At 48.2% G+C, this 15,237-nt stretch overlaps 1 protein-coding gene across 1 annotated transcript in view; it reads right to left on the bottom strand.

The window, feature by feature from the left end:
* Positions 1 to 1,731: 1,731 nt before the first annotated feature.
* MOV10L1 (Mov10 like RISC complex RNA helicase 1) overlaps positions 1,732 to 15,237 on the bottom strand; it is a 94,303-nt gene continuing 80,797 nt past the window's right edge. The window contains 5 exon segments of the mRNA XM_049884707.1: positions 1,732 to 1,900; positions 2,200 to 2,291; positions 2,469 to 2,606; positions 3,418 to 3,525; positions 9,207 to 9,356. Coding sequence (XP_049740664.1) covers positions 1,891 to 1,900; positions 2,200 to 2,291; positions 2,469 to 2,606; positions 3,418 to 3,525; positions 9,207 to 9,356 — 498 coding nt within the window. The 3' untranslated portion in view covers positions 1,732 to 1,890.

The raw sequence follows: 15,237 nt of genomic DNA, 5'->3' as shown, positions 1-15,237 counted from the left end.
ATGGGACCATGACGAGACACGATACTCAGGACAGCAGCAGGGGCTTGCTGGGAGCCACTGTGGGGGGTCAGGAGGGAGGACCTCGGCAGAGAGGCTGTCTGAGCTGGCTGCCAGTGTTACTGCACTGGATGGGAGTGGCCAGGGACCCCTGCCGAGTGGTCTAGCGGGCTGGGTTACGGCCAGGTGCCCCCACCCATCTCTCTGCTCTCAGAGGCCTCTGCTGGGAGGCGGTTTGGGCCAGTGGCCTTAGCGCATCCCCCCTCCACTGTGAGTACAAACATCAGATGGTAGGTTGGATTAAAGGTGTCAGAGCCCCCACCCTGCTCTTCATAGCCAGCTGCTCTCTGGGACTCTGCTCTGCGCCCTGCCGGTGAATCCTGGCCCTTGAGCGGAGGAGATGGGACACAGCCACATGGTTGCCCCTCAGGTGCACAGCCCACCTCGCCCAGACATGGCCGGCCATCTGACTACCCATTCTTCATCTCTGACAGGAGCCGCAGTGTCACTGTTCTCAGGCCCAGTGGAGTGTGGGGACAGGAGCGAGGATGCGGGGCCAGAGCTGTGGCAGTGGGCCCAGGCCTGACGCTCCTGGCCTCAGCCATCTGTTCTGGCTCCCTCCCCACTGGTGCGGCTCCCCCTTCCTCCTCCTCCCCAAAGTCTGGCCTTTCCAGGGCTATGGAGGGGGCTGGTGGCAGCCCTGAGCTGGGCGTCTCTGCAGAAGCTTCTGGAAAGCCTGACAAGGCCTGGGACCCATGCCCCACTCCCAGGCATGAGCCTGTCCCAGGCAGTACCTCACCCTCTCTGCGGATGGCTGTAGGTGTGCCCTTGGCCTGTCTCTGCAGAGCCTTGATAGGACCCTCATCCCCCAGCCTGCCTGCTGACTCCCCAGTACCCCTGGAGTCCAGCATCTGGACCCACCAGCTCTCAGGGAGGTTTTCAGGAATGGCGGGGACCTACTGAGCCAGGATGAACCCTAGTCCATCAGGATACCGGCAACAGTGTTGGAGGTGGAACCACCTCAGTTTCTGCCAAACTGACAGTTACGCTGAATGGCTCTGGGTCTTCTACAACATCGATGTCCACAGACGCATCCTCTCTGCTCCCAGCCCACTGTGAGGCTGTGGTGGGGATGGTAGCTTAGTCAGGCCTGAATCTCGGCTGGGGGCCACATGGGGGCCACATGGGCTCAGGGTGGCCACCTACACCTCAGCTTCCCCACCTGTAAAGATATTTCTAGCAACCAGAACCCAGAAGGGCAGCCTGGCTTCTCAGTGTGGGCTCTGCATGGGAGGAGGGGGCCTGGGGTCCTACGGGAGGGTGGCTGCTGTACTGTGTCCCCCCAGCTGTGGACTTGGCAATGTGGAAAGCAGGGACCCGCCTTGCACAGTCCGGAGCAGGTCGGTTCTGCTCCTGCCCAGGTTGGGTCAGCCCCCTTCTGGCTTCTCCACCTGCCTCACTGAGAAGCTTGTTGGCCCTGATGCAAGCATGTGCCCCTGACCATGCCTCTGGGTGCTATGGAGAGGCTGCGTGAGACTGTCTGCAGGCTGTGCTCAAGGAGTGGTTCCCTTAGAACCCATCATGGCCATATCTAGGACTCCCAGCTGGGGCAGTGCAGGGGTGGGGTTATCCATGTGAGTGCACCCTCCCTCAGTGCCCACAGATGCCTGGTGCCCCATTCATGGTTGGAAGGGTGCTGCAGAGACAACTTGAGCCTTTATTAGGGGAGGCAACCATGTGTGCCCTGCAGGGACGGGGCAGACACGTGGTCATGGTGCAGACACATGGTCCTACAGGGGCCACCATCTCTTTTACTCTCTACCAGGACAGGGTGCAGCAGCCAGTCTACAGCCACAGCAGAGACTCCCACTGGGCTGGGGGCAGGGCCGGCGTCTAGTCACAGCTGTGGACGGGAAAGCAAACGGCCAGTGAGGGGTCTGGGCACACGCACAGGGACCCCCACAGGACGGCAGAGACCGACTCCTTCCCACCATCACATCCACAGGGAGCAGCTGTATTCACACGGTTAAGCTGTGTGGGGTGCAGAGGGCGGGGGGCGGGACAGGTGTGGCGGGTGGGTGGGGTGGGGTGTGGGGGCCAGGGCCCTGCTCCCCCAGTGAGAGGCGGGCCGGGCAGGGGCGGCCTGGGTCAGGGGTGGCCCGGGGCACGCAAGTCCTTCAGGAGATGACAAGAGCGGCTCACTTCTGCAGGGACTGCAGTTCAGGCGGGAGGTCGCATCCTGTGTAAACACCGTTTGTGATGCTGTACTCCAGCAATGCACCGAAACAGGGGTCCTGTAAAAGAGGGAGGCAGGTAGACAGGCAGGTAAATCACACGTTCCAGGTGGAGGGCACCTGCCTCCTGAGCCTGCGCCCCTGCACCTGCTGTGGGTCACTGCCTGGGGATCTGGCCCTCTCCCTCCGTGCCGCCCTCCCGATAGACCGCAGCCACACAGAGCCACACAGACTCACTCTGACAAGGACATGCGGGTTTCCCAGCACAATCAGCAACGCTTTGGGTCGGGTGATCGCAACGTTAAATCTTTTTGAGTTGGACAAGAAACCCAAAAAATACCTATCATCTTCAAATCTGTCTTCATTTGATCGTACCTAAAACACACGAAGATGAATAAAAAAGGGCATCTTAATTTTGGCACAGAAAGAACCGCTCGATAGATGAAACATTTAGAAGCATTAAACAGACGTCTAAGCCCATCTCTGTGGGGGGCGCAGAGCACGTGCAACCTGCCGCCCTCCTCAAGGCTCAGCGTCTGTGCTCAGGGAAACACCCCACAGGGAGGGCCCAAGTGCGGCTGGGGTAGGCTGTCACTGGGAGGTGGGGTTTTAGGTGATTTTACTTGCTTTTTGTTACCTGAATTTTCTAACTTATCTGCAATTAACATGCACTGCTTAATAAAGAGCATTTGGGAATAAAAAGTGGAGTTTCAAGAATTCACTTGGTTTTAGGTGGGCAGCAACGGTGTTGTTGGGGACAGGGGTGGTGGGCACCCCACACCCCATCAGCTCCCACTCTCTGCTCTCCCTTGTTTGCTAACGCTGTAGCCCTCTTTTCTTTCAACATCTTGCTCCTCCTTCTCCCAGGCATTTATCATTTCTTTCTGGGTTTTATTTCTTTACTTTTTTGTTTTCTATTTTTAATAAAAAATAACTTTCGACACTCACTGCCTGGTTGACCGCTGGGGTCCAGGAGTCACCACCCTGCAATTGTGTCCCTGGTCAGTCGCTGCCATTTTATTTTGAATGTACTGAGAACACCATGAAGATCGAATGACTTCAAAGCACACTGGTTACCCCCCTAAAACCAAGGGTCACTCCACTGAACCAGGGTCACCCGCTGAAGCAGGGGTTGCCCCATTGAGCCAGGGGCCGATCTGCTGAACCAGGGGTCATCGCTACCTACAGTTGAGATGATGACGACCAGATACTCTTGTCCCTGGAACTCCTCGACCGATCCCACCTTCACATCCGTCAGATCAACATTCCGCAAAAGAATTTTGATTTTCTCCACCTTTAAAACAGATTTTAAAAAGTTGAAGATGACAACTTACAGTGGCCACTTCTTTACATATCACAGTGTAAATAAAATATTAACAAATGTGCAATATTATTTTTACATTTTATATCATATTTCATGAACATCTCATCAAAAGTCTGTATCAAAACTCATCCAAGGCCACTGAAGAGAACACAAACATCCATTTCGGATGCCTCAGGAGAGCTGTGTTTCCATGGAAAGCCCTGCTCTTCCCACCAGCACAGGGCAAGGACAGCGGGCCTGCACATGCTAAGGGAACAAGGAGACACGTGCTGCCACTGGTGGACTGAGATGATGGCACCTTTGTGGATGGTGACCACTGCAGGTCAGGCTCCAGGACCCAAAGTGCTCACTAAGGCCAGTGGGGTACGCCCCAAGGAGTCTAGGCAACAAAGTCCTCTCTTTACAGGACCCAGTACCTCAACAGCCTGATTGATAATGATAGAAGAAGCCTGGAAACGAGAGCTGTGGGCTGGTGGTACAAGCAACCACAAAAATGAAAGCATGCCAAGAAACTAATGTTGGGAAAAGGGAGCCAATTAACAACCTACGCCCCATCTACCAGTGTGTTCTGCTGCGAGAGCTGGTGTGTTGCTGTGATTCTGGAAGCTTACACCACCAGGATGTCAAACACCAGCAGGGCCACACAGGGTGGACAAGTTTCAGCAGAGCTGGACTAGGAAGAAAGGCCTGGCGATCTGCTCCCGAAAACCAGCTGATGAAAACCGTACGGGTCACAACAACGTCATCCTACTTGCTGGCTCTGTACATGCCAACAGGAGAGGTCAGTCGCCGGAGGGACGGCTTCATGTCTGGAGGGCAGGGGGCCAGTGAGGGCATGGAAGACCCTCGGGGAGATGGACTGGCCCAACAGCTGCAACGATGGACTCCAACATGCCAGTGACCCTGAGGATGATACAGGACTGGGCTACGTTTTGTTCTGCTGTTCATAAGGCTGCATAAATTGGAGTCTACTTGATGGCACTTATCTACTTCTAACGCAACAAAAAGGGAACTCACCCCTGAAGAAATGAAAATAACAAAGCAACGTAAAAGGGGCTTTGAAGTAAGTATAAGATCTCCACAGACAAAGAATAAGGTCCATAAGCAAGCACAGACTATGTTGGTTTAAGAAAACAAAATAATTGGAAATCTTGGAAAAAAGACTACAGTAACTGAAACAGAACTCGACACATGGGTAAGGTGCTTGACTCACACTCAGGAGACACAGTGAAGGGGAAGCTGATGCTTAGGAACATTACCCAGAGAGAGGCACTCCGAGAGAGCGGTTCAGACATGGTGGTGGGGTGGCAGGGGGAGGGAGCATGGCCACCATGGGCGAGTGGTGGGAGGCCTAGCCACCACTCAGAACTGCAGTACTGAGGCCCGGACCACATTGGGTGAATGCCTGGTGGGATGAAGAGACCACATCTCAGTAGTATGCAGTGAGGCTACGCAATGTCGAGAACAAAGAAGAAATGTTACAAGCTGTGACAAAAAGACACTACTTAACGATAAATGAAATTCAGGCACAAAGCAGATTTCTTACCAAGTCTATGCTAGAAGGCAATGGGGCAGTACCTTCAAAGCTGAGGGATAATGCAAGATCAGGCGGTGAGTACGTGTGTTTTTAGACAAGTTCTAAGACAATGTGCCACTCATAAGCCTTTGATCAAAGAACTACCAAGAATGAATTTCAGAAGAAACAAACCCTGAAAAATGCAAGAAGCATACTAGTAAGACATGTTGCTAGATGGTCGCCAAAGAGAAAAAAAAAAAAAAAAGTATGTACAATTTTGGAATAAGATGGGATTCCTAAACTTCACAAGAAAGAGGGTAAAGCCATGGACAGCCAAGGTGGTTCAGAAGGAGCACCACCAGGGGCTCCCCTTCCCTGATGTGCGTGTGTCCTGCAGTCTGGTCAACAGCACAGGTGTACTGCTGCTGAAGACACACGGACAGCCGCTGCACAGAGCAGCACCAGGAAGACTCACCAACAGACGGCGTCACTCAGAAAGAGAAGGGTGCTCACTGAGAACCGGTGGGAAAAGAGATCACACACCGTAGGAAATCATGTCAATGTTCAGGAGAAAAGTGGGGAAGTACTTCACACTCTCCAGATAGGGAAGGATTTCTTAAATAAGAAACAGAAATCACAAACCATAAAGGGAATTATTTATATATCTGACTACAATAAAATTAAAAATATATGCATTACATATAAGTAAGAGAATAAAAAATGCAGTTGAGATGATTTCTGTAACATATACAATCAAGGAACTGTTAACCAGAATATATACTGGAAACCATAAACTGATGAGAAGAAACATACTCAAGATCAATTAAAAACGGGCACTAGATTCGAATACGCAATTTAAGGAAAACTTGAAGAAATGGCCAAGAACATATGAAAAAATTCTCAAATCACCAATGACTCGGGGGAATCCCACTGCACCCCTCACCTTGCAGAGTGGGACTGTGACCCTGGTAGAGCCATGGGGACACTGCTGGGGAGTGTAGACCATGAGCTGTCTGCGAGTACACCTGGTGCTACACCTGGGGAAAGGAAAATGTGCATCCCAGGTCAGCCAGCAGTGCAAACTCAGGTAGCCCAGAGCAGCCCCTGCAGGTGGGCATGAGGAGGCAGCAATGGAAAATCAGCAACAGCTTCATCTTCACTAGCAGAGGGGGGAGCAGGTAAGTAAAAGGCAATAGTGAAAACACTGACAAAACTCCTCTTGGTAGATGAGCTCTCATTCACTTCTGGGCTCCTAGGTCTGACTTGTGCTAGACCAGGTGCTAAGAGTTTGGTCCCCAGAAAATCACAGCTTAGCAGGAGAGGCCCCCACACAGGCAGATGACAACTGCCAGGACAGGGCAGAACAGGGGACCGGCAGCTTCTCTGCCACACATAAAGGGGACCTGCTGCATCTGCAGTGGCGGGCGACGCCCAGGCCCAGGAGTGGTGTCAGTGGACGTGGTGATGTCAGAGGCAGCAAGCAGGGAGGGCCAACCATGTGCCAGCCTGTGGCTGTGGCTGGAACAAGCTTTTCCTGGCTGAGGCTGCATGTACTGTGCAGAAGAGACACAAAAGGGCCCAGGGGAAAGGAAAGTCAGGGAAGATTCAATAACAGCCTCGACTGTGACTGTGTGCCCCGCCACACAGAGTGGTGGCATTGCTGGCTCAGGTTGTTGGGACACAATCTCTGTCTTTCATTGGTTAACTACTAAGCTACGCAGACACAAGGGTACCCCTGGGAAGCCAGACTTAAACATTAAGGGAGTAAAACAATAAAACCGAGCAGAGACATCAGCCACCACATACTACAGGAAATATGGAGTTCACAGACTTAGCATAAACAAGTTACTAAACATAGAAATAAACAGAAATAAAACAGCAACAATAATCTTCAGGTAGGGAAGCAGAATCTGGAGTTGCTACTATCTATTATCCAATATACCCAGCTTGACCAAAAAATTATGAGACATGGCAAATAGGAAAGTATGACCCATACTCAGGAAAAAAGCATTAACAGAAACATATCAGAGTGTTTCCAGAGGCTGGGTGTAGAACAACATCAAAGCACCTATTCTAAATATGCTCGAAGAACTAAAGAAAACCATGTTAGAAGAATTAAAGAAAAGTGTAATAACAATGAGTTAACAAATAGATTCCCAATAAGGAGACTGTTGTTGTTGTTAGGTGCTGTCCAGTTGGTTCTAACTAACGGCGACCCTACAGGACAGAGCAGGACCGCCCCACAAGGTTTCCAAGGAGCGGCTGGTGGATTTGAACTGCTGAGCTCTTAGCCACTGCGCCACTAGGGTTCCAATAAGGAAACGGAATTAGATATAAAAAGTACAAGAATTGAACTGAAAAGTCCACCAGAGGGCCTCAACAATACATTCAAGAAGGCAGAAGAAAAAAAAAAGTGAACTTAAAGACAGATGGATAGAAATGATCCAAACTGAAGAACTGAGAGAAAAAACATTAAAGAGAAATGCACAGAGCCACAGAGACCTATGGAACAACATAAGGTGCACCGGCATACGTACAGGGGAGTCCCAGAAAGAGAGGTGAGAAAAAAGGGCAGAAAAAATATTCGAAGAAATAATGGCTTCAAAACTCCCCAAATTTGATGGGGAAAAAAAAAAAAAGATTAATCCACAAAGCTCAACAAACCCTAAGTAGGATAAATACAGAGAGATCCACATCAGAAAACTGCTGAAATCCAAAGACAAAATTTTGAAAGCAGCAAGAGAAAAACAACTCATTATATTCAGAGACCCACAGTATGATTAGCGGCTGACTTCTCATCTGAAATGATGGAAGCCAAGAGGCAGTGGGACGACATGTTCAAAGAGCTGAGAGAAAAAAAATTCAACCAACACGATTATCCTTCACAACGAAGGAAAGGCTGAAACACCGTGCCTTACAAGAAATACCAGAGGAAGTCTTTCAGAGTAAAAGGCAACAACATCAGTTGCTTTTTTATTCCAGAGGCCAAGGGTTTTCTTCACTCGTCGACAACTGAAAGAATTTCTTGTAATATTTATCTCAAAAAAAAAAAAAAAAAAAAAAAAGCAGTAAGCAAAGCAAGAGAGAGATGAGTCGGTCACTTTGCTAGGGAAGGCTAAATGTGGAAAAATACTTTAAGTAATGATTAGTTGCAGGACTCAAATATGTGATAATCTTGTATATATTTATACTTACAGACTTCAAGAGCCTCTGCAGCTCAGTGTGTGGATAAGAACGGACAAGTCTACAGTTTGCATGGGAGGGAATGCATTCTTTGTATTCATAAAGCTGGCTTGGAAGTGTGGCAAGCCTTGTCATCCTCTCCTTACCACTGGGGGAGCTAAGTGCTCACCTCACACAGTCTCGACTTCAGAAAAAAGGTAACAGAACGTCTTTAAAGGCCTCAGCACGGTGCACAGCACGTCAGCGTGTGCTCGATAAATGTCAGCTATCATCATCATCTACCTGATCAACCTTTAGCTCTGCTTTTTTGAGGAGTTTCTCCAGATACTTGGTTTGGTGGAACACCACAGAGGTGGATAAATGCTCGATGACTGAGCTGTACCTGTTCACTCTGGGAGGCACGCCAGCCCTCCCGCCCTGCCCCGTATCTCCAGGGCGGGGTTTCTGGTAGTCATAGTGAATGAAGCACATTACTGGGACTTGGCACTTAGGAGCCAGGAGAGCTAACTGTCCTATAGTCATATGAGTGAGTTGTACAAAAGAACTGTCCCATCCAAAATACCAGTAGTGCCTCCTGAGTCGGGGTCGGCACATTTTTTCTTATAGGGCTGGATAATATTTTAGGCTTTGTGGGTCAAGAGCAACATCAAGGATATTATGTAGGTACTTACGTAGACATTTAAAATGCCATCACTTATAAATGCAAAGGCCATTCTGGGCTAATGGTTGTCACAGACAGGCAGCTGGCTGGACTGGTCTGTGGGCTGCAGCTTGCTGACTCCGACTGAGAGCATCACTCGAATGTGGTACCTGCTTCTCTTACAGACCTGCCATCATTTATAACTACTTATTTCTGTGCATCACAGGATGGGGCCTGCCATGGGATGGTATAAACCAGAGAAGCGGGGCAGTGGCTTCTACACAGTGGTTCTGTGTAGAAGCAGGCCCATACCTGCTTCCGGTAGGGCGTGATAACGCCAATGTCGTTGGCTGACACTGGGCTCGAGAGGCTCCGGGCAAGCAGGCAGCAGTAGCGCATGACTTGAACAGCTTCAGCGGGGTTGAACCACGATGGACTTCTACCTTCACGTGCTTCATTGCCCTAAGCTCATGAGGGAGAGAAGAGAACGGCACATATCACAAACCTGCATTCGCTCAGCAAATGTCTATTAAGGGCCTATGAGGCAGGACCTGAAGTAGGTGCTAGGAATGCAGCGGTAAGACAGGAAGAATCCTGACTCTCCTATCCCAGCAGGCGGCTGCCATGCAATCACTGTGATTTAATTCCAGCTGTATTAAGTCCTGCACAGGAGCCTGGTCACAAGAGTCCCTCGCCTGGGGAGCCGAAGGCTCGGCGGGGGGAAGGCCAAGGCAGAGCTGAAGGGCAAGGGGGATGGCCTGGCAGAGCGCAGAAGGCAGCAGAGCAGGGCGTGGCATGCTAGAGGAGGAACACAAGGCCACTGCAGCCAAGTTCACAGAGCCAGGTGGGCTGCCATGTCCATCCAGGAGGCTGCCCCAGTGGCCTGCCCAGGCCAGGCGGTCCCTGCCTTGGCTCTGGCCCCCATCCCTTCTCCCCACCTCAAGGAGTCCCTTCCAGCCAACTCTTCTGCTGTGTGTGTAGCAGCTTCTACTCCCCTTGATCGCTCCTGTTAGGGAACAGAAAATCCTTGCCTAAAGGTTAACAGGATGGCAAAGTATAGCAGAACTTCTAAATTGGCAAGAAAAAAATTCAATGAAGAGCAACCAGTCAAACTAGGAAAAATAAGGAAAAGGAAAATGAAGAAGGATAAAGATGAACAAATAAAATCAAATAACTGTAGATTGGACTGGTTTACCTAATTGGAGACAGAGATGTTTAAACTGGATTCAATATAAAACCTAGCTGATTCTAAGAAACACACCTAAATTAAATGATAAGAGTGAAAAGAGAAGGAAAAGAGATAACAGGTACAAAGAAAAAACAAGTGGCAATGTTAGTATTATTACAAGGTGAAATTTAAGGTGACAAACACAAACAGTTGAGAAGGACATTATATAACAAGAAAGATAAAATAATCATAAGCTTCTATGCATGAAACAACACGGCATTCAGATACATAAAGCAAAAATTATCAGAAGCTCAAAGAAAATCTGATACAAAAGTACAATTATAATGTGAGACCTCAATACTTTTCATCTCACTAGTGGACAAAACATAAGTAAGGACACAGATGAGCTAAGTAATAGCGCGATAACTTATTTAACAAACACACATGGAACTGCCCATCCCTCAACCAGAGAATGTAGATTTTTTTGGCACGTCCTTAGCCCATTTACCAAAATTGACCACCTACCTCACTGCAAATAAAGCCTTAATGGATTTTTTTAAAGAAGAGAGTTTATAGGCCACAGCCCTTGATCGTAACCTAATGAAATTAGCAATAAAAAAGAGGTGACCAAAAAAGTCTTAGGTATTTGGAAATTAAGAAAAATACTTCTTTATAACCCTTTATCAAAAAAGAAAACAGAGGAATTACAAGTGTCTAGAAAACCACGGCAAGGCGGGCACACCTTAGACACTGGAAAGCCAGGGTGGCACTGAAGGGGAGCGGGTAGGTGTGGCATCTTCCTTATTAAAAAGAAGATGAAAAACACAGGAACTAAAACTTCATCTAATGGGAATAAAAAACACAGTAAAATAAATGAAGGCAAACTAGTCAGGAGGAATTAAAGACAAAAGCTGAAATGAATGAAGTAGAAAAAAAGAGGAGAGAATATACATAAACCCAAAGCTGATTTTTCAGCTAGACCGGAGATTGTCACACTTTTTCTGTAAAGGACCATTCCAGCTCACCTGTGCTTTCCCAGTTTTTCCTTTTGCTTTAGCTACTCAATGTTCAAGAGCAAGTTTCAGAGTCTCTTCTGACATCCATTTTAGTCTTTTCTTTCTTTCCTGTCTTTTAAATAACCTTTTGCCTTCTTCATGTATGATGTCCTTGATGTCATTCCACAATTTGTCTGCTCTTTGGTCATCAGCGTTCAATGCGTCAAATCTACTATTGAGATAGTCTCCAAAGTCAGGTGGGATATATCCAAGGTTGTATTTTGGTTCTCGTGGATTTGTTTTAACTTTCTCTAGCTTCAACTTAACTTTCATATGAGCAATTGATGGTCTGTTTTGCAGTCAGCCCCTGGCTTTGTTCTGACTGACGATATTGAGCTTTTCCATCAATTCTTTACACAGATGTAGTCAAATTGATTCCTGCATTTTCCATCTGGTGAGGTCCATGTGTACAGTCACCGTTTATGTTCTTGAAAAAAGGTATTTGTAATGAACAAGTCATTAGTTTTGCAAAATCGTATCATGTGATCTCTGGCGTCGTTTCTATCACCAATGCCGTATTTTCCAACTACAGATCGTTCTTCTTTGTTTCCAACTTTTGCATCCAATCACCAGTAATTATTTGTGTGTATAAACCTGGTTAGGCCTTGAGTCCCAGTATTCTGTGGTTGTCCTCCATTTTGTGATTGTAATTTTATGTTAAAAAGGATTAGGATGGGATTGTAACACTCTTACCAGGTCACATCCCTGATCCAGTGTAAAGGGATTTTTCCCTGGGGTGTGGCCTCTACCACCTTTTATCTCTCAAGAGATAAAAGAGAAGCGAGCAGAGAGTTGGGGACCTCATACCACCAAGAAAGCAGCACCAGGAGCAGAGCACGTCCTTTAGACCTGAGGTTCCTGTGCTGAGATGCTCCCAGACCAAAGGAAGACTGATGACAAGGACCTTCCTCCAGAGCCGACAGAGAGAGAAAGCCTTCCCCTGGAGTTGATGCCCTGAATTTGGACTTGTAGCCTAATAGACAGTGAGAAAATAAATTTCTCTTTGTTAAAGCCGTCTACTTGTGGTATTGCTGTTACAGCAGCACTAGATGACTAAGACATTATCAACGCATTTTGACTGCATGCTTGACCACTTTCAGACTGCAGAAGTTGGTAAAAATCTTCAATTGCCCCATCTTTGGCCTTAGTGGCTGGTTTGTAAATTTGAATAATAGTCACGTTAACTAGCCTTCCTTGTAAGCATATGGATATTATCCTATCTCTGACAGCACTGTACGTCAGGATAGACCTTGAAATGTTCTTTTTGATGATGAATGCAATGCCATTCCTCTTGATCATTCCCAGCACAGTAGACCGTATGATTGTCCGATTCAAAATGGCCAATACCAGTCCATTTCAGCTCACTAATGCCTAGGGTCTCCATCTTTATGTGTTCCATTTCATTTCTGACTACTTCCAATTTTCCTAGATTATACTTTGTACATTCCACATTTATTAATGGATGTTTATAGCTGTTTTTTTCTCATTTTGATTCGTTCCACATCAACAAATGAAGGTCCTGAGAGCTTGACTCCATCCACGTCATTAAGGTTGACTTTAATTTGAGGAGGCAGCTCTTCCCTAGCCATCTTGAGTTTCTTCCAACCTGAGCGGCTCATCTTCCAGCACTATATCAGACAATGTTCCACTGCTGTTCATAAGGTTTTCACTGGCTCATTCTTTTCAGAAGTAGGCTGCCAGGTCCTTCTTCCCAGTCTGTCTTAGTCTGGAAGCTGCGCTAAAACCTTTCCGCTATTGAGTGACCCTGCTGGTATTTGCAATATTGGTGGCATAGCTTGAAGCATCACAGCAATGTGACAAACTGACAGATGCGAGGTAGATTAGGAAAGTATCAGGTTACAATTCAGGGTCAGGAATGACTCATGATATGGTTCTTTCATCAGGATAGCTTCTCAGCTGTGCCCACTGGTAGGCCTCTCTTGGCCCTTAGCCCACTGGCCCCTTGGGCCTCTTGGGCCAGCCAGGCCTCTGCCCTGCCTGGGTAAATTTTGCAAAGCTCCTCTGCTCCACCTTTGTGCCCAGAGACACCGTACACCAACAGTAAGCCTACTACCCAAAAGAACTCAGCTCTCTAGCTCCACGAGCCACGAAGTCCACTGCGCCATCTCCTGCCAGTCTCTTGCCACTGTTTCTCTGCTGCTTTTGGCTGACTTGCACCATCTCTGTGTTACAGCTCTGTTTCCTGAGCCTAGGAGGTTCTCAGGGCAGGGACCCTGAATCCCAAAGATGTACTCCATTCCATTCTCTTCTTCTTGGTGGTAGTGAGGTTCCACCTTTCTGCTTCTGGGATGAGTCATTTTAAGCCTAGTGGGATGGCTAAACTGACCAATCTCTTTGCTAAGGTCCCATACATCTTATTTGCATGGTTCCTCCCCAACATGGGTGCCACACACCTTACTTACATTATCAGCAAGCTATCCAATTCCCTCAGTGAGCCACAAGCAGCTTATCTGCATAGCCACACCCAGTCATTTGGTGGGAGTTACAAGGCCATGGCGTAAAAGCCATATAAAAGCAATACACTGTACCACAGTATCACCGCAGTGGTTAGGTTTCTAGGTGCTGACTCAGCGCTAGACTGTCTCCTCTGTTAGATCTCTCCCCGTGACCCCAATCCCTGGCTCCTGTCACAGGCACGTGTTCTCCCGCGTCCAGGTTTCCCGCCCCAGCATGCAGTCAGCTTGGATGTGTCAGCCAGTGCACTCTGCCTCACAGGTCTGATGGATTCTGAACCCCCGACTCCCGCGTCCAATTCCTCTCCCTTAATCCCACCAGCTGTCACCGTCCCCTCCCCACTCACGCAGCATGCAACCTCTGTACAGCTGATACTGTGCCTTCACGTGGAAGCATTCACGTCGCCACCGTCCCCACACCCTGTCATTTGGCCCTGTCATGTGCTTACTCTTTGCAGGTCTGAGTTTCATGAGAGTGATCGCTGAGCAGCCATCTAAGCCCCTGAGGTTGTCCTCCTATGTAGAGGGCCATGTAGATACCTCCTAGGCGCTCTGTGGCCTGAGCTCTGGACGCCATTCAAGATCTGCTACTTGGATGCACTCACAGGGACTTGACTGGAACCAGCTTTAAGTGGGAGGATGGCCCATGTTCAGGGGTGTCCACTCAGGTTCTGGAATGGTTGTGGCCACACAGGCTCCTGATGCTTCAGTCTCTTCCTGGTGGCTAAACCACAGCTGCCTTGGGGCCCTGTCCTGGGCGTTCCTGAAACTCAGTTGTGCCCTACAGGCATCCACAAACCACATTATTATGCTCCTGCCGTGCCAGGGACTGCTCTAGGCACTGGGCACAGGAAGTGAGCAAACAGAGGTCCTTAGGGGCCTACAAGGGGCAGTCTGTTATACAAAGTGGTCAGGGAAAGCCCCACAGAGGGAAGAGTCAGTAGACCAAAAGTGGTAACAGGGTGAGGTGGGCAGAGGGACAGCTGGACCACGGTCCTGCCAGTGCTAATAAGATGGACAGGGACTGGGCTGCCTCGCCCCATCTTGTCCCCAGGCACAGATCATGCACCCAGACAATGTCCGCTCAGTTAATCACCATGTCTGGACTCTGCTCTGTACCATTCCAACATCTCGTTGACTCTATGCTTCCTAGACGAGCCCTTTTATTTATTACAGGTTCGTAGCATGCTGTGTTGTCTGGTGCGCTACTCTTTCCTTAGTGTTCTCTGAATGTTTCCGCACGTTTACAACTCCATTTTATAGTCGGTTCCTCATGAAGAAACCTATTTGTGATTTTACTTAGAGTGCATTAAACGCACAGGTTAATCTGGGGAGTGTTGACATCTTTAAAACAATGGTCTCCCCATTCATGGACATAGAATACTTATTTTATGTACTCAAAGCTTTGTAGCTTTTCTACAGCGGTCTTGGACATTTCTACATATGTTAGAGAAATCTTTTTTTTCTTCTTTAATTTTTATTGTGCTTTAAGTGAAAGTTTACAAATCAAGTCAGTCTCTCACACAAAAACTTATATACACCTTGCTATAAACTCCTAATTGTTCTCCCTCTAATAAGACAGCACACTCCTTCCCTCCACTATCTATTTTCATGTCCATTCAGCCAGCTCCTAACCCCCTCTGCCC

The sequence above is a fragment of the Elephas maximus genome, chromosome 4, assembly GCF_024166365.1.
Source record: "Elephas maximus indicus isolate mEleMax1 chromosome 4, mEleMax1 primary haplotype, whole genome shotgun sequence".
Lineage (NCBI taxonomy): Eukaryota > Metazoa > Chordata > Mammalia > Proboscidea > Elephantidae > Elephas > Elephas maximus.
Note: the sequence above shows the minus strand (reverse complement) of the source record. Positions and strands in the feature narration are given on the sequence as shown.